This window comes from Sorex fumeus, unplaced genomic scaffold (assembly GCF_029834395.1).
Source record: "Sorex fumeus unplaced genomic scaffold, SorFum_2.1 ptg000093l, whole genome shotgun sequence".
NCBI classification, from domain to species: domain Eukaryota; kingdom Metazoa; phylum Chordata; class Mammalia; order Eulipotyphla; family Soricidae; genus Sorex; species Sorex fumeus.
Genome location: NW_026606150.1, coordinates 4,070,694 through 4,087,221, shown reverse-complemented (window position 1 = coordinate 4,087,221; position 16,528 = coordinate 4,070,694). Strand labels below are relative to the sequence as shown.

The following is a 16,528-nucleotide window of genomic DNA, read 5'->3' as shown; positions in this document are numbered from 1 at the left end:
GCTTCCAGGCCTCTGCTGATCGGGATAGGCCGCGGGCGTGCAGACCCCAGAGCAGGGGCTGCTGATGGCCGCGGGGTGTGGGGCACCAAGGCCGGTGCCTCTTGCCCTGCAGTTTGGGGGCGCTGCAGGGAGCTGAGGGCCTACTGCCCGCCATGGACAGGGCAGGGATGGATAGGAGGTGGCGGAGCCAGGTGCCTCGGTGAAGGGCTGGGATGAGGCCCCGGTACTTCCAGCCCCCACTCTTTGCACTGTTCTAGGGGCAGCTGGGCTGATGGTAGCAGATGCTGGAGTTGGGGGCAGGGCTGGGCAGCGAGGCCAGACACTTGCTGTGAAACTGGCCAGGAAGGTCTGGGGGGACTGGGGGGTGTCTTTGAGCCCCAGAGGAGACACCTTGGCTACGTGCCGGGGTGGGGGCTGCAGTTGTGGGGGAGGCGGCCAACGGGTGGTAAGGTCCAAGGGCTGGAGGCCTTGGCAAAGCTGCAGTTTCCAGACACAGACGGACTCCCATTCCTCTCTGTCCCTCTCAGCGACCAGAGCCAAGGAGGCATCATTCCAGCAGTCGGGGTGCAGAGGCCTGGCAGGGGGTGGGGGTGGGACTGCAGGCTGCAGGGCGCCCCTCTACCAGGCCTGTCACCCACTCTGCGGGGCCTGCCTGAGACTGGGGACTCTGAGAAGTGGGGGTTACTCGGTGCCAGTGCCCACATCTTCACACTAGGACCCCTGGAGTGGGGTTGCCAGGTCCCACGGAGCAAGACTGGAGCGGGCAGTGTGTGTGGGGCCAGACTCTGGACCCCAAGGTGGGGGTCCGGGAAAGGGGACCCCAAGTGTGTGTGCAGGGAGGCCAAGTGGGATCATGTAATGGGAGAGGTAGTGGTCACTTTCCTGGGTCCTGGCACAGAGCTAGTGTGTGAGGATGGAGGGGTGGAGGGGACTAGAAAGCGAGGATTCAGGACAGGCTGGGGGAGGGGCTTTAGAAATAAGGGGAGTGGGGCTGGAGTGATAGCACAGCGGGGAGGGCATTTGCCTTGCATGTGGCCGACCCAGGTTTGATTCCCAGCATCCCATATGGTCCCCCAGGCATCGCCAGGGGTAATTCCTGAGTGCATGAACCAGGAGTAACCCTGTGCATTGCCAGGTGTGACCCAAAAAGCAAAAAAAGAAGGGGAGTTGGTTAGAGATGGGGTGCTTGCCTTGCATGTGACCAACCCTGGGTTCAATCCCTAGCATCAGATATGGTCCCTAGAGCCGCACCAGGAGTGATCCCAGAGCGGGAAGTAAGCCCTGAGTACCTCCAGGTGTGGTCCAAAAAACAAACCGGGCTGGAGTAATAGCACAGCGGGGAGGGCGTTTGCCTTGCACGTGGCAGACCCGGGTTCGATTCCCAGCATCCCATATGGTCCCCTGAGCACGCCAGGTGTAATGCCTGAGGGCATGGGCCAAGAGTAACCCCTGTGCATTGCCGGGTTGACCCAAAAAACCAAAAACCAAAACAAAACCTAAAAAAGGAAAAAAAGAAAAGGGAGAGTAGAGTCATGCGGGAGCCCCAGGGAAACAGGCGGAAGCCACAGTCTAGGCAAAGGCACCCCTCGGCGAGGCAACGCTGACAGACACCCCCAGCGGGAACCCCACATCGGGACTTCACTGTGGCTAAGGGGGAGCCCTGCCTCTGCCTGACCTTCATGCTAGGCCTGGGGGTCTCCCTGCCCCCGCCATTGGCAAGCCCACTAAGGGCGTTAGACAGGAGGGCGTTCGGAACGCCCCCCCACCACTTCTCACTGCCACAGCCGGCCTGACCCCCCCAGGCTGTGGCACAGCCCCCGCGGGCATCTGGCTGGATCCGGAACCCCGTGGGAAATGCACCCCCGGGCTGACACACAGGCACATCCGGGTCCCCGCCCACGTCTGACCGTGGCCCTTCCCAGACTTCTGGCAGCGCCTGAGCCTGCCTCACCACACACGCGTCGACACTGAGGCAAGCACACGCCATCTGCCCACAGCACACGCAGGGGCGTAGAGACAAGCACATGCTCCACCCAGACGTGGCTGGGGAGTCCCAGCAGCACTGCGCACGCGTGTCTGAGCCGCACCCCCCCCAGCGGCGCACTGGCACTCCGAGCCCCTCGAGGCCTGTGTCAGGGGGCCCGGCAGCTCTGGAGCGGCCCCCCCGGACTCCTCACCAGGGCTGCTATCAGATGCCACACAAGACCCAGGCAGCTGGTCTTCAGGACACTTGCATGCAGGCCAGAGATAGCACGGCGGGTAAGGCACTTGCCTCGCATGCGGCCAACCCAGGTTTGATCTCCGGCACTGCATATGGTCCCTGAGCCTGCCAGGACTGATCCCTGGGCATTGCCCAGGCATGGCCCCCAAACAAAAACAGACAAAAAAGGACGTGCATGGCTCAGATGCACTGGGGCATGTGCTGGCCCCACCCCCGGGCAGGCTCACATACGGGTGCACATCCCAGGGGCGTACACGGATATGCTCAATCCTGCTCTCTTCCAGCACCAGGCACATCCTGCACACGCTCCCACAGTGTGTGCTCAGCCCGCCACAGACACACTCGGAACCAGCGAGGCGTACGCGCAACCTCGCACATACCAAGCCCATAACTTCACCCAAGTCCTGCACACGCGCCCACACCCAGCATTCACAGCACCTTTTCACACGTGCTCCCCGTGTGCGGGGCCACATCCCTGCAGATTCCTGCTACGGCCCCAGCCCAGGTAAACACCATCCTATGGAGAGCCAGCGAGTGTTCCCCTCCATAGGAGCATGGTGCCACGGTACCTATGGCAAGGCTCCACCCCCCCACCCCCCAGGTAACCCCCAATAACTCAGCCCAACACAGGCTTCATTTACATGACACACTCACACACTCGTGCTCATATGCTGACACACACATTCAGAGACACGGCCAGGGTCAGAAATACTCATTCACACTCAGTCATACTCATACTGAAGACACACTCAAACATAACATCACAGGGGGCTGGAGCGATAGCACAGTGGACAGGGCGTTTGCCTTGCACTTGGCCAACCCGGGTTCGAATCCCAGCATCCCATATGGTCCCCTGAGCACTGCCAGGAGTAATTCCTGAGTGCAGAGCCAGGACTAACCCCTGAGCATTGCCGGGTGTGACCCAAAAAGCAAAAAAATTAAAAATATTTTACATTCATACTGAGACACAGTCATACTCATATTCAAGACACACACTCAACCATATATCACACTCAAGACTCACACTCAGACATTCTTACTCACACATGCTCACACTCACAGACACTCAGGCTGAGACATACCTAGGGACACACAGCACAGAGACACTCCTGTGGAGATACACACTCATGTTCATGCACTCTCAGGTATGCTCACACACTCAGATACATCTGCACTTAGGCATGCCCTCATACTCAGACATACACTTACACTCACACTCACATGCCTGCACTCTCAGACACACTTAGGTACACCCACACTCAGACTCATATTCAGATACATCCACACTCAGGCATACAGTCATACACTCAGACACACTCATGCTCAGGTACACTCCTGAAGGTTCAGATACACCTACACTCAAACTCATACTCAGATACACCCCTCAGACATAGACTTACACTCAGGCAAACACACACCCACACTCAGGCACACACTCAGGTATGCTCAAACATGCGCACTCAAATACACTCTTATTCAAAACACCCAGACAAACTTATCCTCAGATCCACACTCAGACACACATTCAGATCCACACTTAGACATATTCAAACACACATGCTCAGACACTCACACTCAGACACACTCATACTCCAATACACACTCAGACACATTCAGACAAACTCATGCTCAGGCACACTCAGGTATGCTCAGACACACACTCAGATACACCCACACTCAACACAATCATACTCAGATATACTCATTCAGATACACTCACACTCTGGCATATATTCATACTTAGACACACACTCAGATATGCTCAGACATACTCATCCTCATACCCATACACAGACACACAGTGAGACACACACTCATACTCGGGTACACGCTCAAATACAAGGTCAGACACCTTATACTCATACTCAGTACACACATTCATACTCAGAGGCACGCTCATGCACACTCAGGTATGCTCCAACCCTCACATTCAGACACACTCAGATACACCCACGTTCAAACCCTCAGGCAGACTCATACTCAGATACACCCAGCCAAACACACATCCACAGATCCACACTGAAACACAGTCACATTCAGACACACATACTCAGGCACACTCCAGTATGTCCAGACAACCACACTCAGATACACTCATACTCATATACACACAGTCAGACACAGACTCATACTCAAGTACACACTCAGACAAGCAGATATAGACTCATACTCAGATTCAGGCACACTCAGGTGTGCTCAAACACACACATACTCAGGTACACTCATTCAGATACACCCAGTCAGACACTTACCCTCAGATCCACACTCATACTCAAACACTCATACTCAGATTCACACTCAGACACACATGCTCAGGCACACTCAGGTATGCTCAGGCGCTCACACTCAAATACACTCATACTCAGGTCCATACTCATGCTCAGATAAACCTACACTCAGGTAACTTAGGTATGCTCAGAAACATATACTCAAGACACACTAATACTCAGATCCATAATCATACTCAGATGTATTCACACTTTGACACACATTCACACTCATATCTTCACTTTGACACACACGTTTACACTCAGATATATACTCAGACCCACACTTAGATATACCCACATTCAGACAGGCTCATACTCAGATAGAGACACACTCAGACTCAGATACACACTCAGACACACATTGAGACACACACATACTCAGATACACCCACACTAAGACACACTTAGATCCACCCACACTAAGACACATACTCATGCTCAAATACATTCACACTGAAACAAACACACTCTTGTGCTTATACATTCATACTCAGATCCACCCACACTTAGACACACTCATGCTCAGACACACACTCATACTCAGATGCATCCACACTCACACTCAAATACACACATACGCAGATGCACCCATACTCAGATGCACACACTCACACTCAGACACACTCATACATCCACGTTCAGACACATTCAAACACTCAGATTCAGATACATCCACAGAAACACACACTCAAACACATACTCAGATCCACACTCTGATAAACTCATGCTGAGGCACACTCATGCTCAGATATACTCGCACACATACACTCAGACATACCCTCAGGCGCACACATTCAGATAGAACCACACTCTGTCACTGTCACTGTCCTCCCGTTGTTCATTGATTTGCCTGAGCGGGCCCAGTAACGTCTCCATTGGAGACTTTGTTTTTACTGTGTTTGGCATATCGAATACATCATGGGTAGCTTGCCAGGCTCTGCTGTGCGGGTGAGATACTCTCGGTAGCTTGCCGGGCTCTCCGAGAGGGGTGGAGGAATCGAACTCGGGTCGACCATGTTGGCTGCGTGCAAGGCAAGCGCCCTACTGCTGTGCTATCACTCCAGCCCAGAACCACACTCAGACACACATATTCAGATACACACTCAGACACACATTTACATGCACACACTCAATTACACTCACACCCATACACACTCATGCTTAAACAAACACTTATATACACACACTCAGACACGTATGCTCAGATCCATCGACACTCATGCTACACTCAGATACACTCAGACTCACACTCAGATACATCCCCACTCAGACACTCATCCTTACATCCATACTCCGACATTCATGCTCAGACTCATACTCAGATACACACACACACACATTCATGCCCAGGATACACTCAGACTCATACTCAGATACACACACACACACACACACACACACACACCAGTTCAGATATACCCACATTCACGCACACACCAATTCAGATACACCCACACTCTGACACACACTCCTGCTCAGCTATACATACACATGGCCCCTGGAAGGATTCCTCCTGTCTCAGAAGTCCCACAGGAAATTCAGATTCAGGAGCTAGGAACCAGCTGGTTTGCACACACCCGGGCGGGCACACCCTACTGAACACACTGCCTCATCCGGCCATGCCTCCTGAGCCCCTGGGGCACACACAGGGCTCATTCCACAGACTCAGCTGCCCCCTGCCCTGTTCTACGGCACTCAGGTTCCAATGAGGACTGAGCAATCCCTCTCTTCCTGCCCCCTGCAGCTCACTGCTCCTCCCCCAGACAGGGTGCTTATCCCAGTGGTGAGGCTGTCAGGAGAAGGGGACCCACCCACTGGTCCACCCCTGGCTCTGGGGACCTCACTGTGGTTTGCAAGCTCCTACCCCAAGTGGGGAATTCATTGCACAACCCAACATCATCCTCTGCCACATAGCATGCAGGGTTATCAAGTCCACCTTGAGGTCCAGGAACCCCCTGGGCATGTCCGCCCTGCCCCTCCCCTGCTGTCTGCAGAAACGCCCACTCCCCTCTCTGGGGCCATACTGGAGGTGGGTGGTGGGAAAGTGTCCTCCCTGGGGGTGATGTCACAGATAGCCTTCCGCTAGTGTGTATCGGGGACTGAGCTTTACACACCCCAGAGATTTTTAAGGCTCAAAGTCATGCCCAGAGTTCTCCCATTCTCAGCGGGTATATTGTAGTTTATGTGTGCCCCACAGATGAATCTCGGAAACTATAGTGGGGGGCCCACACTTGCACTGTGCGCTCCTGGCAAGGCTGAACCCCACATCCAGGTGGAAAGTTCATGGGGCCACTCAAATATTATTTGTATTATTATTATTATTTTCTTCTGCTTTTTGGGTCACACCCGGCAATGCACAGGGGTTTTTCCTAGCTATGCACTCAGGAATTACTCCTGGCGGTGCTTAGGAGACCATATGGGATGCTGGGAATCGAACTCAGGTCGGCCGCGTGCAAGGCAAACGCCCTACCCACTGTGCTATTGCTCCAGCCCCTCAAGTGGTTTTTAATCTCTCATGATTTGGGGTTGGTACAGGGCGGCTCTTCTGAGGGCAGGGTGATGTCAGTGGGTGGCTCATGTGAAGCGGGGAGGAAAAAGATGGTCACTCTCTCCCCATCTGCCTCTGCCACCTGGGACCCAGGGTTACTGGGTTCTTGTCTCGCCTCACAGTCAGTCACAGTCCTCCCATTGTTCATCGATTTGTCGAGCAGGCCCAGTAACGTCTCCATCATGAGACTTGTTGTTCCTGTGTTTGGCATATCGAATACGTCACGGGTAGCTTGCCAGGCTCTGCTGTGCGGGCGAGATACTCTCGGTAGCATGCCGGGCTCTCTGAGAGGGGCAGAGGAATCAAACTCGAGTCGGCCATGTTGGCTGCGTGCAAGGCAAATGCCCTACAACTGTGCTATCGCTAGATGGGCAGTGAAATTACAGTTTTTATTTGGAGGTTTGGAAGGGAAGAGGGGGAGAACGTGGGAGAGAGTGGAGAGTAACGTGGTTAAGAGAGAACCCGGGCTTCTCCAAGGGCGGAGAGAGCCCCTACACACATCCCAGCATTAGACATGAAAGCATGCAAGTCCCCATCTCAAGAGGGGAGATGCGGGTGACACATGTGCTCAGGCACCGCATGTGCTCGGCCATATGGTCACAAGCAGCACATGGGCTCAGGCAGCATATGTGCGCATCTCCTTTGTTCAAGGTGGCCTTTATAAGGGTTTCTCCACCCTGCCCCCACCTGGGGCTTCTACCTAGGTAAAAGTCCGTTGCTAGGGAGGTTACCAAGGGGGTAGAGTTGGGAGTGGTGATGGTCTTCTTTGAAATTCCTTTCCTGGCCTTTTGTTCCTGATGGAGTTTCTGTCAGAGGGGGGTGCAGCCTCCTCTGGATCTGTTACATACTGGCACCAGTTCTCCATGAGATCAGAGCTATTAATTCCCAGGAAATTTACTGCCATTGCCTTGGGAGGGGGCTCTCCCTACCTGCCTGCCTGCCTATATCAAGGGGACCTGTAGGCCCACTTGTCTGCACCGTCTGTTCCTCTGCACTGGCTGACCAGCCAAGAACGTGATCTCTCTTGCAAGATGCTCCTAAAGGCAGAAAGTAAGCACCGGAAGGGCCATGCCTTCTTCCCAGCACGCAGCCGGGCTGGAGCCGGATATCCCGCCCCTCTGTGTGCCCTTCCTCCTTGTCCGTTGGCTTCAGGGAGCGGGAGAGGGTGGGAGAGGTTTTTTGTTTTTGTGTGCGTCCGCCCTTATGGGGCTTTGGGGATCCAGTCTCTTATCGTGGGGCGCCTCCTCTTGCCGCTTATGCTTTGTTTATCTGCTGGGAGGTTCAGAGGCCCAGACCCCCAGGCTCTAGGGGCCAACCCTGGCAGCACCCTTCACCCCAGGCCTGTGGCTAAGCTCTTGCAAGGGATGCTGGGAAATGTAGTCCCCGCCTTCCTGGAGGCGGGGCAGGAAGCGAGTCGGGCACGGAGGCTTCCTCTGAGGCCTAGTGGTGGCTGGTTTCACTGGCGCGTGTCGGCACTCAGGCTCGCTCACGTGCCCAGCTCCATCGAGGTTTGAGGCTCAGGGACATTGGAGCCTGCAGATGCCCAGCAGGGGCCTCAGAGGAGCACGTGCCCGTCGGGCCTGCTGCGGGGTGTCCTCGAGGCTCTGTGCGTGGCACGGGCCGTGCTGGACCAGGTGAGTAAGGGCTGCGACCCTGACAGCGCGCTGCCCCCCCCCCCCGCCCCCCATGCCCTGTGTCCTGGGACTTGGGACAGAGATTGTGTTTTGCCAGGCCATGCCCCTGTCAGACAGAGGCCGTGTTGAAGGGTGGCCTTTCGGGGTTCCCACAGAAGTGGGGGTGAACACTGCCTTCCCTTAGCTCGAGGTCCCCTTTGTAGCTGGTCCCTATGACTGACAGGGGCCCTCTGGGGAGATTCCAGCAGCGGCCTCATATGCCCTCATAGGCCCGCAGACCCTAGAGGAAGGGCTGGGCAGGAGAAGGGATACCCTGGAGGAGGCTGGGCGCTGTGTCCTGGGACCCCGTGGTTCTGGGCGTCTGTGGATGTCGGTGCTGGGGCTGCGTGCCTTCCTGCGCATGCGCACATGTACTCACAGCCCTTTTGTTTTTTTCCTTTTTGGGTCACACCCGGCGATGCACAGGGGTTACTCCTGGCTCTGCACTCAGGAATCACTCCTGGCGGTGCTCGGGGGACCATATGGGATGCTGTGAATCGAACCCGGGTCGGCCGCGTGCAAGGCAAACATCCTACCCACTGTGCTATCGCTCCAGGCCCGCCCCTCCCCCCGTTTTAATTTTTTAAGGGGGTGAGTTTGATTTTGATGGGGTTGGGTGGGAAGGAAGGCCAGGGGTTTTGTAAAGTCCACCAAGTGCCGGCGCAGCACTTGGAGGGGAGGCGACCCCCCAGTGGATAACATGTCATCCCAGATGTCATTTTTCCCAGTCTGCCCCATCAAAATGTCCAGGGAGCCCCATGAACCCATCATAGGGCAGTATCTCCGTGACCTCTCCCCAGCCCTGCAGACTCCTCCCCGGGGAACTCTGGACTCTGTGACCCCAGGAATGCCCAGGATCCCGAGATGCCCTGGCTGATGGGTAGGGGGGAGGGGGGGAGGGGCTCAGGGAAAGGACGCGGAAGTCAGTGGGTCCTGGTTTGTGCCTTCGCTCTCGGGGTCCTGGTTTGTGCCTTCGCTCTCGGGAGTGTGGTTGATGTGCAGCTCCATGAGAAGTAGGAATTGGGGGGAGGGGGTGGAGGGATTGTCAAGCTCTCAGCGCCTCAGGTAGAAGCCCAGACAGGCAGCGCTGAGACCCTGAGACCCCCTCATCCAGCAGGATACTACTGGGTTAGGGCAGGGCAGTGAGAACAGGTTTGAAAGGGGTGCTAGAGGAACGGGCAGCCTGGGCCCCAGATCCAAAGAACCCGGAGCTGTGGGTTGTGGGGGGCTCAGGATATGCCTGAAGCCCCCAAGCCAGAGCACTTTAGCTGGGATGATTATGCCCCAATTGGCCCCGGGGGGGAGGGGACGCCTCTGGGGCTGGCCGTGCCCCACTGTGAGGCCTCTGAACCTTCTGCTTTGAATCTGGCACTGCGCTGGGTCCCGGTGGCTCTGACAAGCCTCGGTCTGAAGCTTCCAGAAACAGGAGCCGTGAGGCCTACTCATGGGCAAGCTGGACTCTCTGCAGTGTCCTCCGGCTGGCGGAGAGGACAGGGGAAGGGGAATTTGGAACCTTGTGATGTGGGGGTCCCCCGCATCCTCTCCCCTACGTCGCACCTCGCCTTAGGCCTGACTCAGAGGAAATACCTGATGCGTATTTGCTCCCTCCTCTGACTGAAAAAGAAGTGCGACCCTCCGCCCTGTTTCAGGCTCAGTGTCAGGGGGCTAGAGTGACCATCCAGGGCCTGGGCTTCCCCGGCAGTAAGTGCAAACCCTGACCGCTGGACGGAAAGACTCTCCCCCACACAGACTGGGTGGGGCCTCTGGAAGTCTGCCTGGAAGAGGTGTTTGGCTGAATGCAGAGGATGAGGGAGATACCAGCAGGGGATGGGACCTGAGAACCCCAGGCTTGGGTAGGGGAGCCACCACTCATGCCCAGGGACCAGGTGAGCTGCTGGACCTGGTGCTCTGGGACTTGGGGTGGGGGTGGGGGTGCGTGCTGGGAGGATAAATTTGTTCCTCTGTAGACTCCCACCCGGGCTGGCCGCGGCCTTTCCCTGAAGCCCAGTGTCCTGATTAGATGGAAACCGAGGCACAGTGACCGGAAAGCTGCCCACAGGCACGTGGGTGTGAGTGACGGGTCAGGCGTGGGCGTCCCAGGTGAACAGGGCCAAGAGCTGCCACCTGGCATACTCCACCCGGCAGGTGCCCGAGACCAGGACTTGCTCACTGCTGGTGACACGTGGTCCTTCAGGGCCCTAAATGTTACGGAAGGGACTGGGCGGTGTCCCTTCTTGGAGCAGGACACAGGGCAGCCTGGTCCAGGCTGGGTGTGGCGTGTGACTGGACCCTGGAGGGCCAGGACCCCGGCTGGGCTGCACATATCTGGGGTGCAGGTGAGTGCCTGTACCGAGAAGGAGGGCGCCTGGTGGGAAGCCCTCGACCAGGATGCACGTCCCCTGCCAGAGGGAGGCAGCGGGGGGCCCACGACGATCTGCTGGGGCTTGGACTGGGAAGGATCACAGAGGTGACTGAACAGCAGGCGGAGACCCGGGCTTTGGGTGGAGCTGCAGTGGGGTGCTTCCTCTTGGGGACTCCTGGCGCCATCTCTGAGCCCCACACTCTGATTGGGGGGAACCATGCAGCTGGCAGCAGGGCTGGCACTGGGCTGTGGGGAGCCCACGAGAGGAAGCCTCTGGCCCCCACCAGGTCCCAGAAATATGACTTCAAGAGGAGGGAGCCCCCCCCCTCCTTGCCACTAAATGGGGTTCCTGCTTTCTGCTACTGTAGCCCAGACTCAGGGTTATTCGGTTGGGGGGCCCAGAGGCTTACGGGAGTTGTGGTTGTTGCCCAAGGAATGATGGGAGTTGTAGTCCGTGCCCTTTTCAAGGGCTAATGGGAGTTGTAGTACTCCCCCTTTAGGGCTGATGGGAATTGCAGTCTCTGCCCTGGGATTCCCCCGCCCCGCCGCCCCCCTAGTTATCAGACCTAGGGAGTCAGACCTACCCTTTCCCAAGCCCTCTCCGCTAGTTCCCCTGGGCCCTCTGTTAGCAAGTGCTTCCTTCCTTCCCGGATGGCTGTGTATGTATTTTCTTTTCTTTTTTTGCTTTCTTCTTCTTTCCGTTGTTTTATTATTGTTTTAACAATAATAAGAGGACCAGAGGCAGTCACGCGCTGGCCAGGTCCTGGTGGCCCGTGGGGGTTCTGGGGAGGGGGCGGGGGGAGCCAGTGGGGGTCAGAGGTGGAGGGTGAAGAAAGAGAAAGTTGGGGGTTAGGGTCAGCTTAGGAACTCAGAATCCTTGTCCACTCTCGGCCCTCACCACCCCGCCCCAGCGCCCTTGGGGGACAGGACCCCCCTCCCTGCCCACTCTTCCGCTCCAGTCATCTCCCGCGCCCCGACCTCCAGTTCGCCCTCTCCCGTGACCAACCTGCAGTTAGCTCGCGGCGCCCCGTTCCCTGCACCATCTCCGTGTCACGGAGCCCCCCACGGCCCCTTCCCACCATGCACGCTGACACCAAGTGGCAGTCCCCACCCATCCCCTGCGCCTTGCCCCGCACAGGTCTTAGCGTTGTGAGTAGGGGGGAGAGGGCACAGGTGAGGGAGGAGGACAGGCAGGAGGTCTCCAGGGCGAGAAGAGCGAGGGAGGGAGATACCGAACAGATAGACAGAAAACGTTGTACGGAAAACTTGTTTTTTTTTCTTATTTTTTCCGGGAGAACCCGCTTACACAGCTCTGTTTGTAATTTTTTTCTTCATGCTAAAATCACATGGCCTATTTGTTGATGTAAGTTGCCTGAATTCCGTGGTATGCTATCTTCTTTTTTAAAAAAAAAAAAAACCAAAGAGAAAAAAAAACCTAGAAAAAAAAAAACAACCCTAAAAGATATTGTCGTTAGGCTTGTTTAAATGCTGCTCTTGTATCTGTTTTTTAAAGCCTTAAACCAGTAGAGTTGTTTTTTGTTCTTTTTTCTTTTCGTTTCTTTTCCTTTCCTTTCCGTTCCTTTTGGTTTCTTAAGACAAACGAAAGACCAAATGATACTAATAGTAGTAATAACGATGAATCAGTAACGAATACGTAACTAACCCAGGGAGCCACAGAGCCCGGTGCGTGGGTGCCCCGGGCACCCGAGCCGCTGCCCGCGTAAAGCCCAGGGCTCGGCCGGCTGGCGGGCGGGCCCGGCCCGCTCTAGTCTCCGCCAAAGCCAATTGGAACCGATTGGGGTGTGTCAGGCTGTTTCTCGCTGTGCCCGCCGCCTGCGCCCCGCGCCCCCGCTGACGCCCTCTCTTCTCTCTTCTCTCTCTTGTTCTAGGAGGAGAGTTAATATTGCCCATAATCACGGAGGACTCCCTAGACCCCCCTCCCGTGGCCACCCGGTCCCCCTTCGTGCCCCCTCCCCCCACCTTCTACCCCTTCCTCACGGGCGTGGGCGCCACCCAAGACACCCTGCCCCCGCCCGCCGCCCGCCGCCCGCCCGCCGGGGGCCCGTGCCAGGCGGAGCAGGACGACAGCGACTGCGAGGAGCCCATGGAGGCCTCGGGCTTCGCCTCCGGGGAGGTGTTTGACTCCAGCCTCCCCCCCACGGACGACGAGGACTTTTACACCACCTTCCCCCTGGTCACGGACCGCACCACCCTCCTGTCACCCCGCAAACCCGCCCCCCGGCCCAACCTCAGGACAGATGGGGCCACGGGCGCCCCCGGGGTGCTGCTGGCGCCCTCCGCCCCGGCCCCCAACCTGCCCGCGGGCAAAATGAACCACCGAGACCCGCTGCAGCCCCTGCTGGAGAACCCTCCGCTGGGGCCCGGGGCCCCCACGTCCTTCGAGCCGCGGAGGCCCCCGCCCCTGCGCCCCGGCGTGACGGCCGCCCCCGGCTTCCCCCGTCTGCCCACAGCCAACCCCACGGGGCCCGGGGAGCGGGGCCCGCCGGGCGCCGTGGAGGTGATCCGGGAGTCGAGCAGCACCACGGGCATGGTGGTGGGCATCGTGGCGGCGGCGGCGCTGTGCATCCTCATCCTGCTCTACGCCATGTACAAGTACCGCAACCGCGACGAGGGCTCCTACCAGGTGGACCAGAGCCGGAATTACATCAGCAACTCGGCGCAGAGCAACGGCGCGGTGGTGAAGGAGAAGGCGCCCGCCGCGCCCAAGACGCCCAGCAAGGCCAAGAAGAACAAAGACAAGGAGTATTACGTCTGAGCGCCCCCCAGCCCCGCGCCCCACTGCCAGCTGCCCCTCCCGGGGAGGGCCCGGGCGCCGGGTGCGGCCTCTCCCCGCCGGACCCCAGGGGGTGCCCGCTCCCCGGCCGCTGCCTCAGACTTCTCTCACGAAGAGGAAATGCAAAAAACACACACAAACACAACACCACCACCAGAAGAAAAAACGGCAAACCCCGTGCTCGTCCCCTTCCTCCCGCCACGGTCCCGCGCGGCCGCCCCGTCGGTGCTGGGGCTGCGGGCCCTCCCGCGCGTGCGCACGCGCGCTCACAGCCCCGGGTTGATTTATTTTTTTAAGGGGGGGGAGTTTTATTTTGGTGGGGTTGGGCGGGAAGGAAGGCCAGGGGTTTTGTAAAGTGTCCACCACTCGTCCTGTTCATTTCCCTCCGTTTATTTTCTTCCTCCGCCCCCTCTGTCCCTCCCGCCTTCCTTCGCAGCCGCAGCCCCCCACGCCCCTTTCCCTTCCAGGCTTGCTGTGTCTCACTCTCCCTCCCCGCCGCCCCCCACTTCTTTTTTGGTGTGTGTCTGGTTTCTCCCTTCCTTTCCTCCCTTCGGGTTCAGAGTCGGTGGGAGAAAGGCGGGAGGGAGGCCCAGGGAGTGGCCCTCCAGGGTCCCCCGAGTCTGCCCCCTGTCAGCGGGGCGCCGGCCTGCCCCCCCAAGGCCTTTTCTGTTGTGTGCCGCCGGGCAACGTGCATTGATGGGGAGCTGCTGGAGGAGCGGGTGGGGGGCGGGCGGGAGGGCGAGGCAAATGCAGATACATATTAAAGACACGTAACCGGGACCGCGAGCAGGCGGCTGGCAGCCAGCGGCTCCCGCGGGGGCGGGCGGCGGCCAGGAGGAGCAGGGGGAGGGGGCATTGCCCGCGGACTGCGGGGGTCATTTCCCTGCCCTGCTCCCCCACTTTTTTTTCTCTCTTTGTTAACAAATGTGTCTGAGTCTTGGAAAAAAACACCCCAACCCGGAAATGTGTGGGAAAAGAAAACAAAAACTTTCCAAATCCCAACCGTCCTGTGCCAGTTTGTTGGGGTGATGGTCCAGCATCTGGGCCTAAATGGGGACCCAGTAGAGCTGGTAAGTAGGCGCCGAGGTTTGGGGCTGAACAGGGCCTTGGGCGTCTCTGGGAACCTGTCTTGTCTCAACCCAAATGTCTGCAGGGTGGAAGACGGTGGGAGAGAGCCCCTTCCAACTCTACAGATGCTGGTGTCTGGGCTTGGTTCTGCGCGGAGCATCCGGTTGACCCCTGAAAGCCAAGCAGATCTGCACTGCGGGGGGCAGGTGGTGGTACTTTCCGTGGCTTGCAGGGAGACCGGCCCAGGACGGCAGGGCTCCGTGGCCACGTGCAGATTCGCCTCCGGTTCAAACTTCAGCCTTGCCCCTTCTGTCTCTGGGGTTTCCCCGCTGTCCCCCAATCCATTCTGAGGACAGCTCCTAGTGGGTTAGATGGGATGCAACCCGGCTGGCCATGGTTCCTAGAATAGAGCTTAAATTCATTGACTGCATTGTGAACCTGCCAAAGCAGGAGCCTGTGATCTCGCGAGAACTTCCCGTGGCTTCGCGAGAACTGTTCGTGGCTTCATGAGATCGCGAACTGTCCGTGGCATCGCGAGAACTGCCCCTGGCCTCGTGAGGTCGAGAACTGTCATGGCCTCGTGAGGACTGTCCATGGCTCTGCGGCCCGGCCCGGGAGGAAGCGGGGGTCGGGCGCGTGGGCGAGACTTCTGCTCCTCCTCGCTGCTTGAGGGGGCTCCCCTCCACCGTCCCTCTCCCCCCTCCTCCCACTTTCTTCCTCCCTAGCCTCGCGGGCACCTTCACCAGAGGTAGGCGCAGAAGCCGATTCCTTCTGGCATTTTCCATCTCAGGGCCGGGCTCTCGGTCCTCTCGGGCATCGGCCCTCAGGACTCCTGTCCCACCTTCTTTCTCTCGGTTCCGGGATGAAACTTTTGTCTTTGACCCTTGGGGGTGTGCTCCCAGGGGCCCCAGACTCGATCCTCGGGGACTGAGCCCCACCCCTGGACTGGCCCTGGGGAGGCTCCGCACACCCCGCCTAGCCACAGCTTCTGAGTTTCCTGAACTCAGGGTCAGGACTGTCCCTGTGCCGGCGGGGACCTAGCCTGGGGGGACATCTGCTGCTCTCTGCTCCCCCAAAGGACCAGGCTCCCCGCCCCCCCCCCCCCCCTGCCAGATCCCACGGAAGCACAGGTCAGGCAGGAAGGGCACTAGTACGCCTTTATTCCAGGAGCTTCTGGAGTGACCCGTGAACAGTCCCTGGTTCTAGGGGCAGGAAGAGGGACTGGCCATGGCCTTGCCCCTCACGGAGACCAGGGCTCCTGTCTGTCCAGGGCGGAGTGTGGCCCCCACCTTGCGTTCAGTTTCCCCATCTGTAAGGGATCATGGGGCTCCCTGTCTCTGAACCAGGAATCTAGTGTTGAACGGAGCACCTGGGACTGAGCTGGGCTTTTTGGAGTGGGACTGGCCCAGCACTGGCCCCCAGGGGAGTCCAGACAGCTTCTGTGGGTGTCAGGAGATGCCTTCAGGGGACAAGTGGTGCTGTTGGTTGATGTCTTGACCCTGGAGCCCTGTCATTGCGGGGACGGAGGGGGCGTGACGGTGAAGCCCCCGGAAGTCCTGTCTGGCAGCAGATGGGCCTGAGGCACCTGCGAG

The 16,528-nt window shown here is 58.1% G+C and overlaps 1 protein-coding gene across 1 annotated transcript in view; it reads left to right on the top strand.

The window, feature by feature from the left end:
* The window catches only part of NRXN2 (neurexin 2), an 89,188-nt gene extending 74,318 nt beyond the window's left edge, over positions 1-14,870 (top strand). The window contains 1 exon segment of the mRNA XM_056131832.1: positions 12,964-14,870. Coding sequence (XP_055987807.1) covers positions 12,964-13,850 — 887 coding nt within the window. The 3' untranslated portion in view covers positions 13,851-14,870.
* The last annotated feature ends 1,658 nt before the right edge of the window (positions 14,871-16,528 follow it).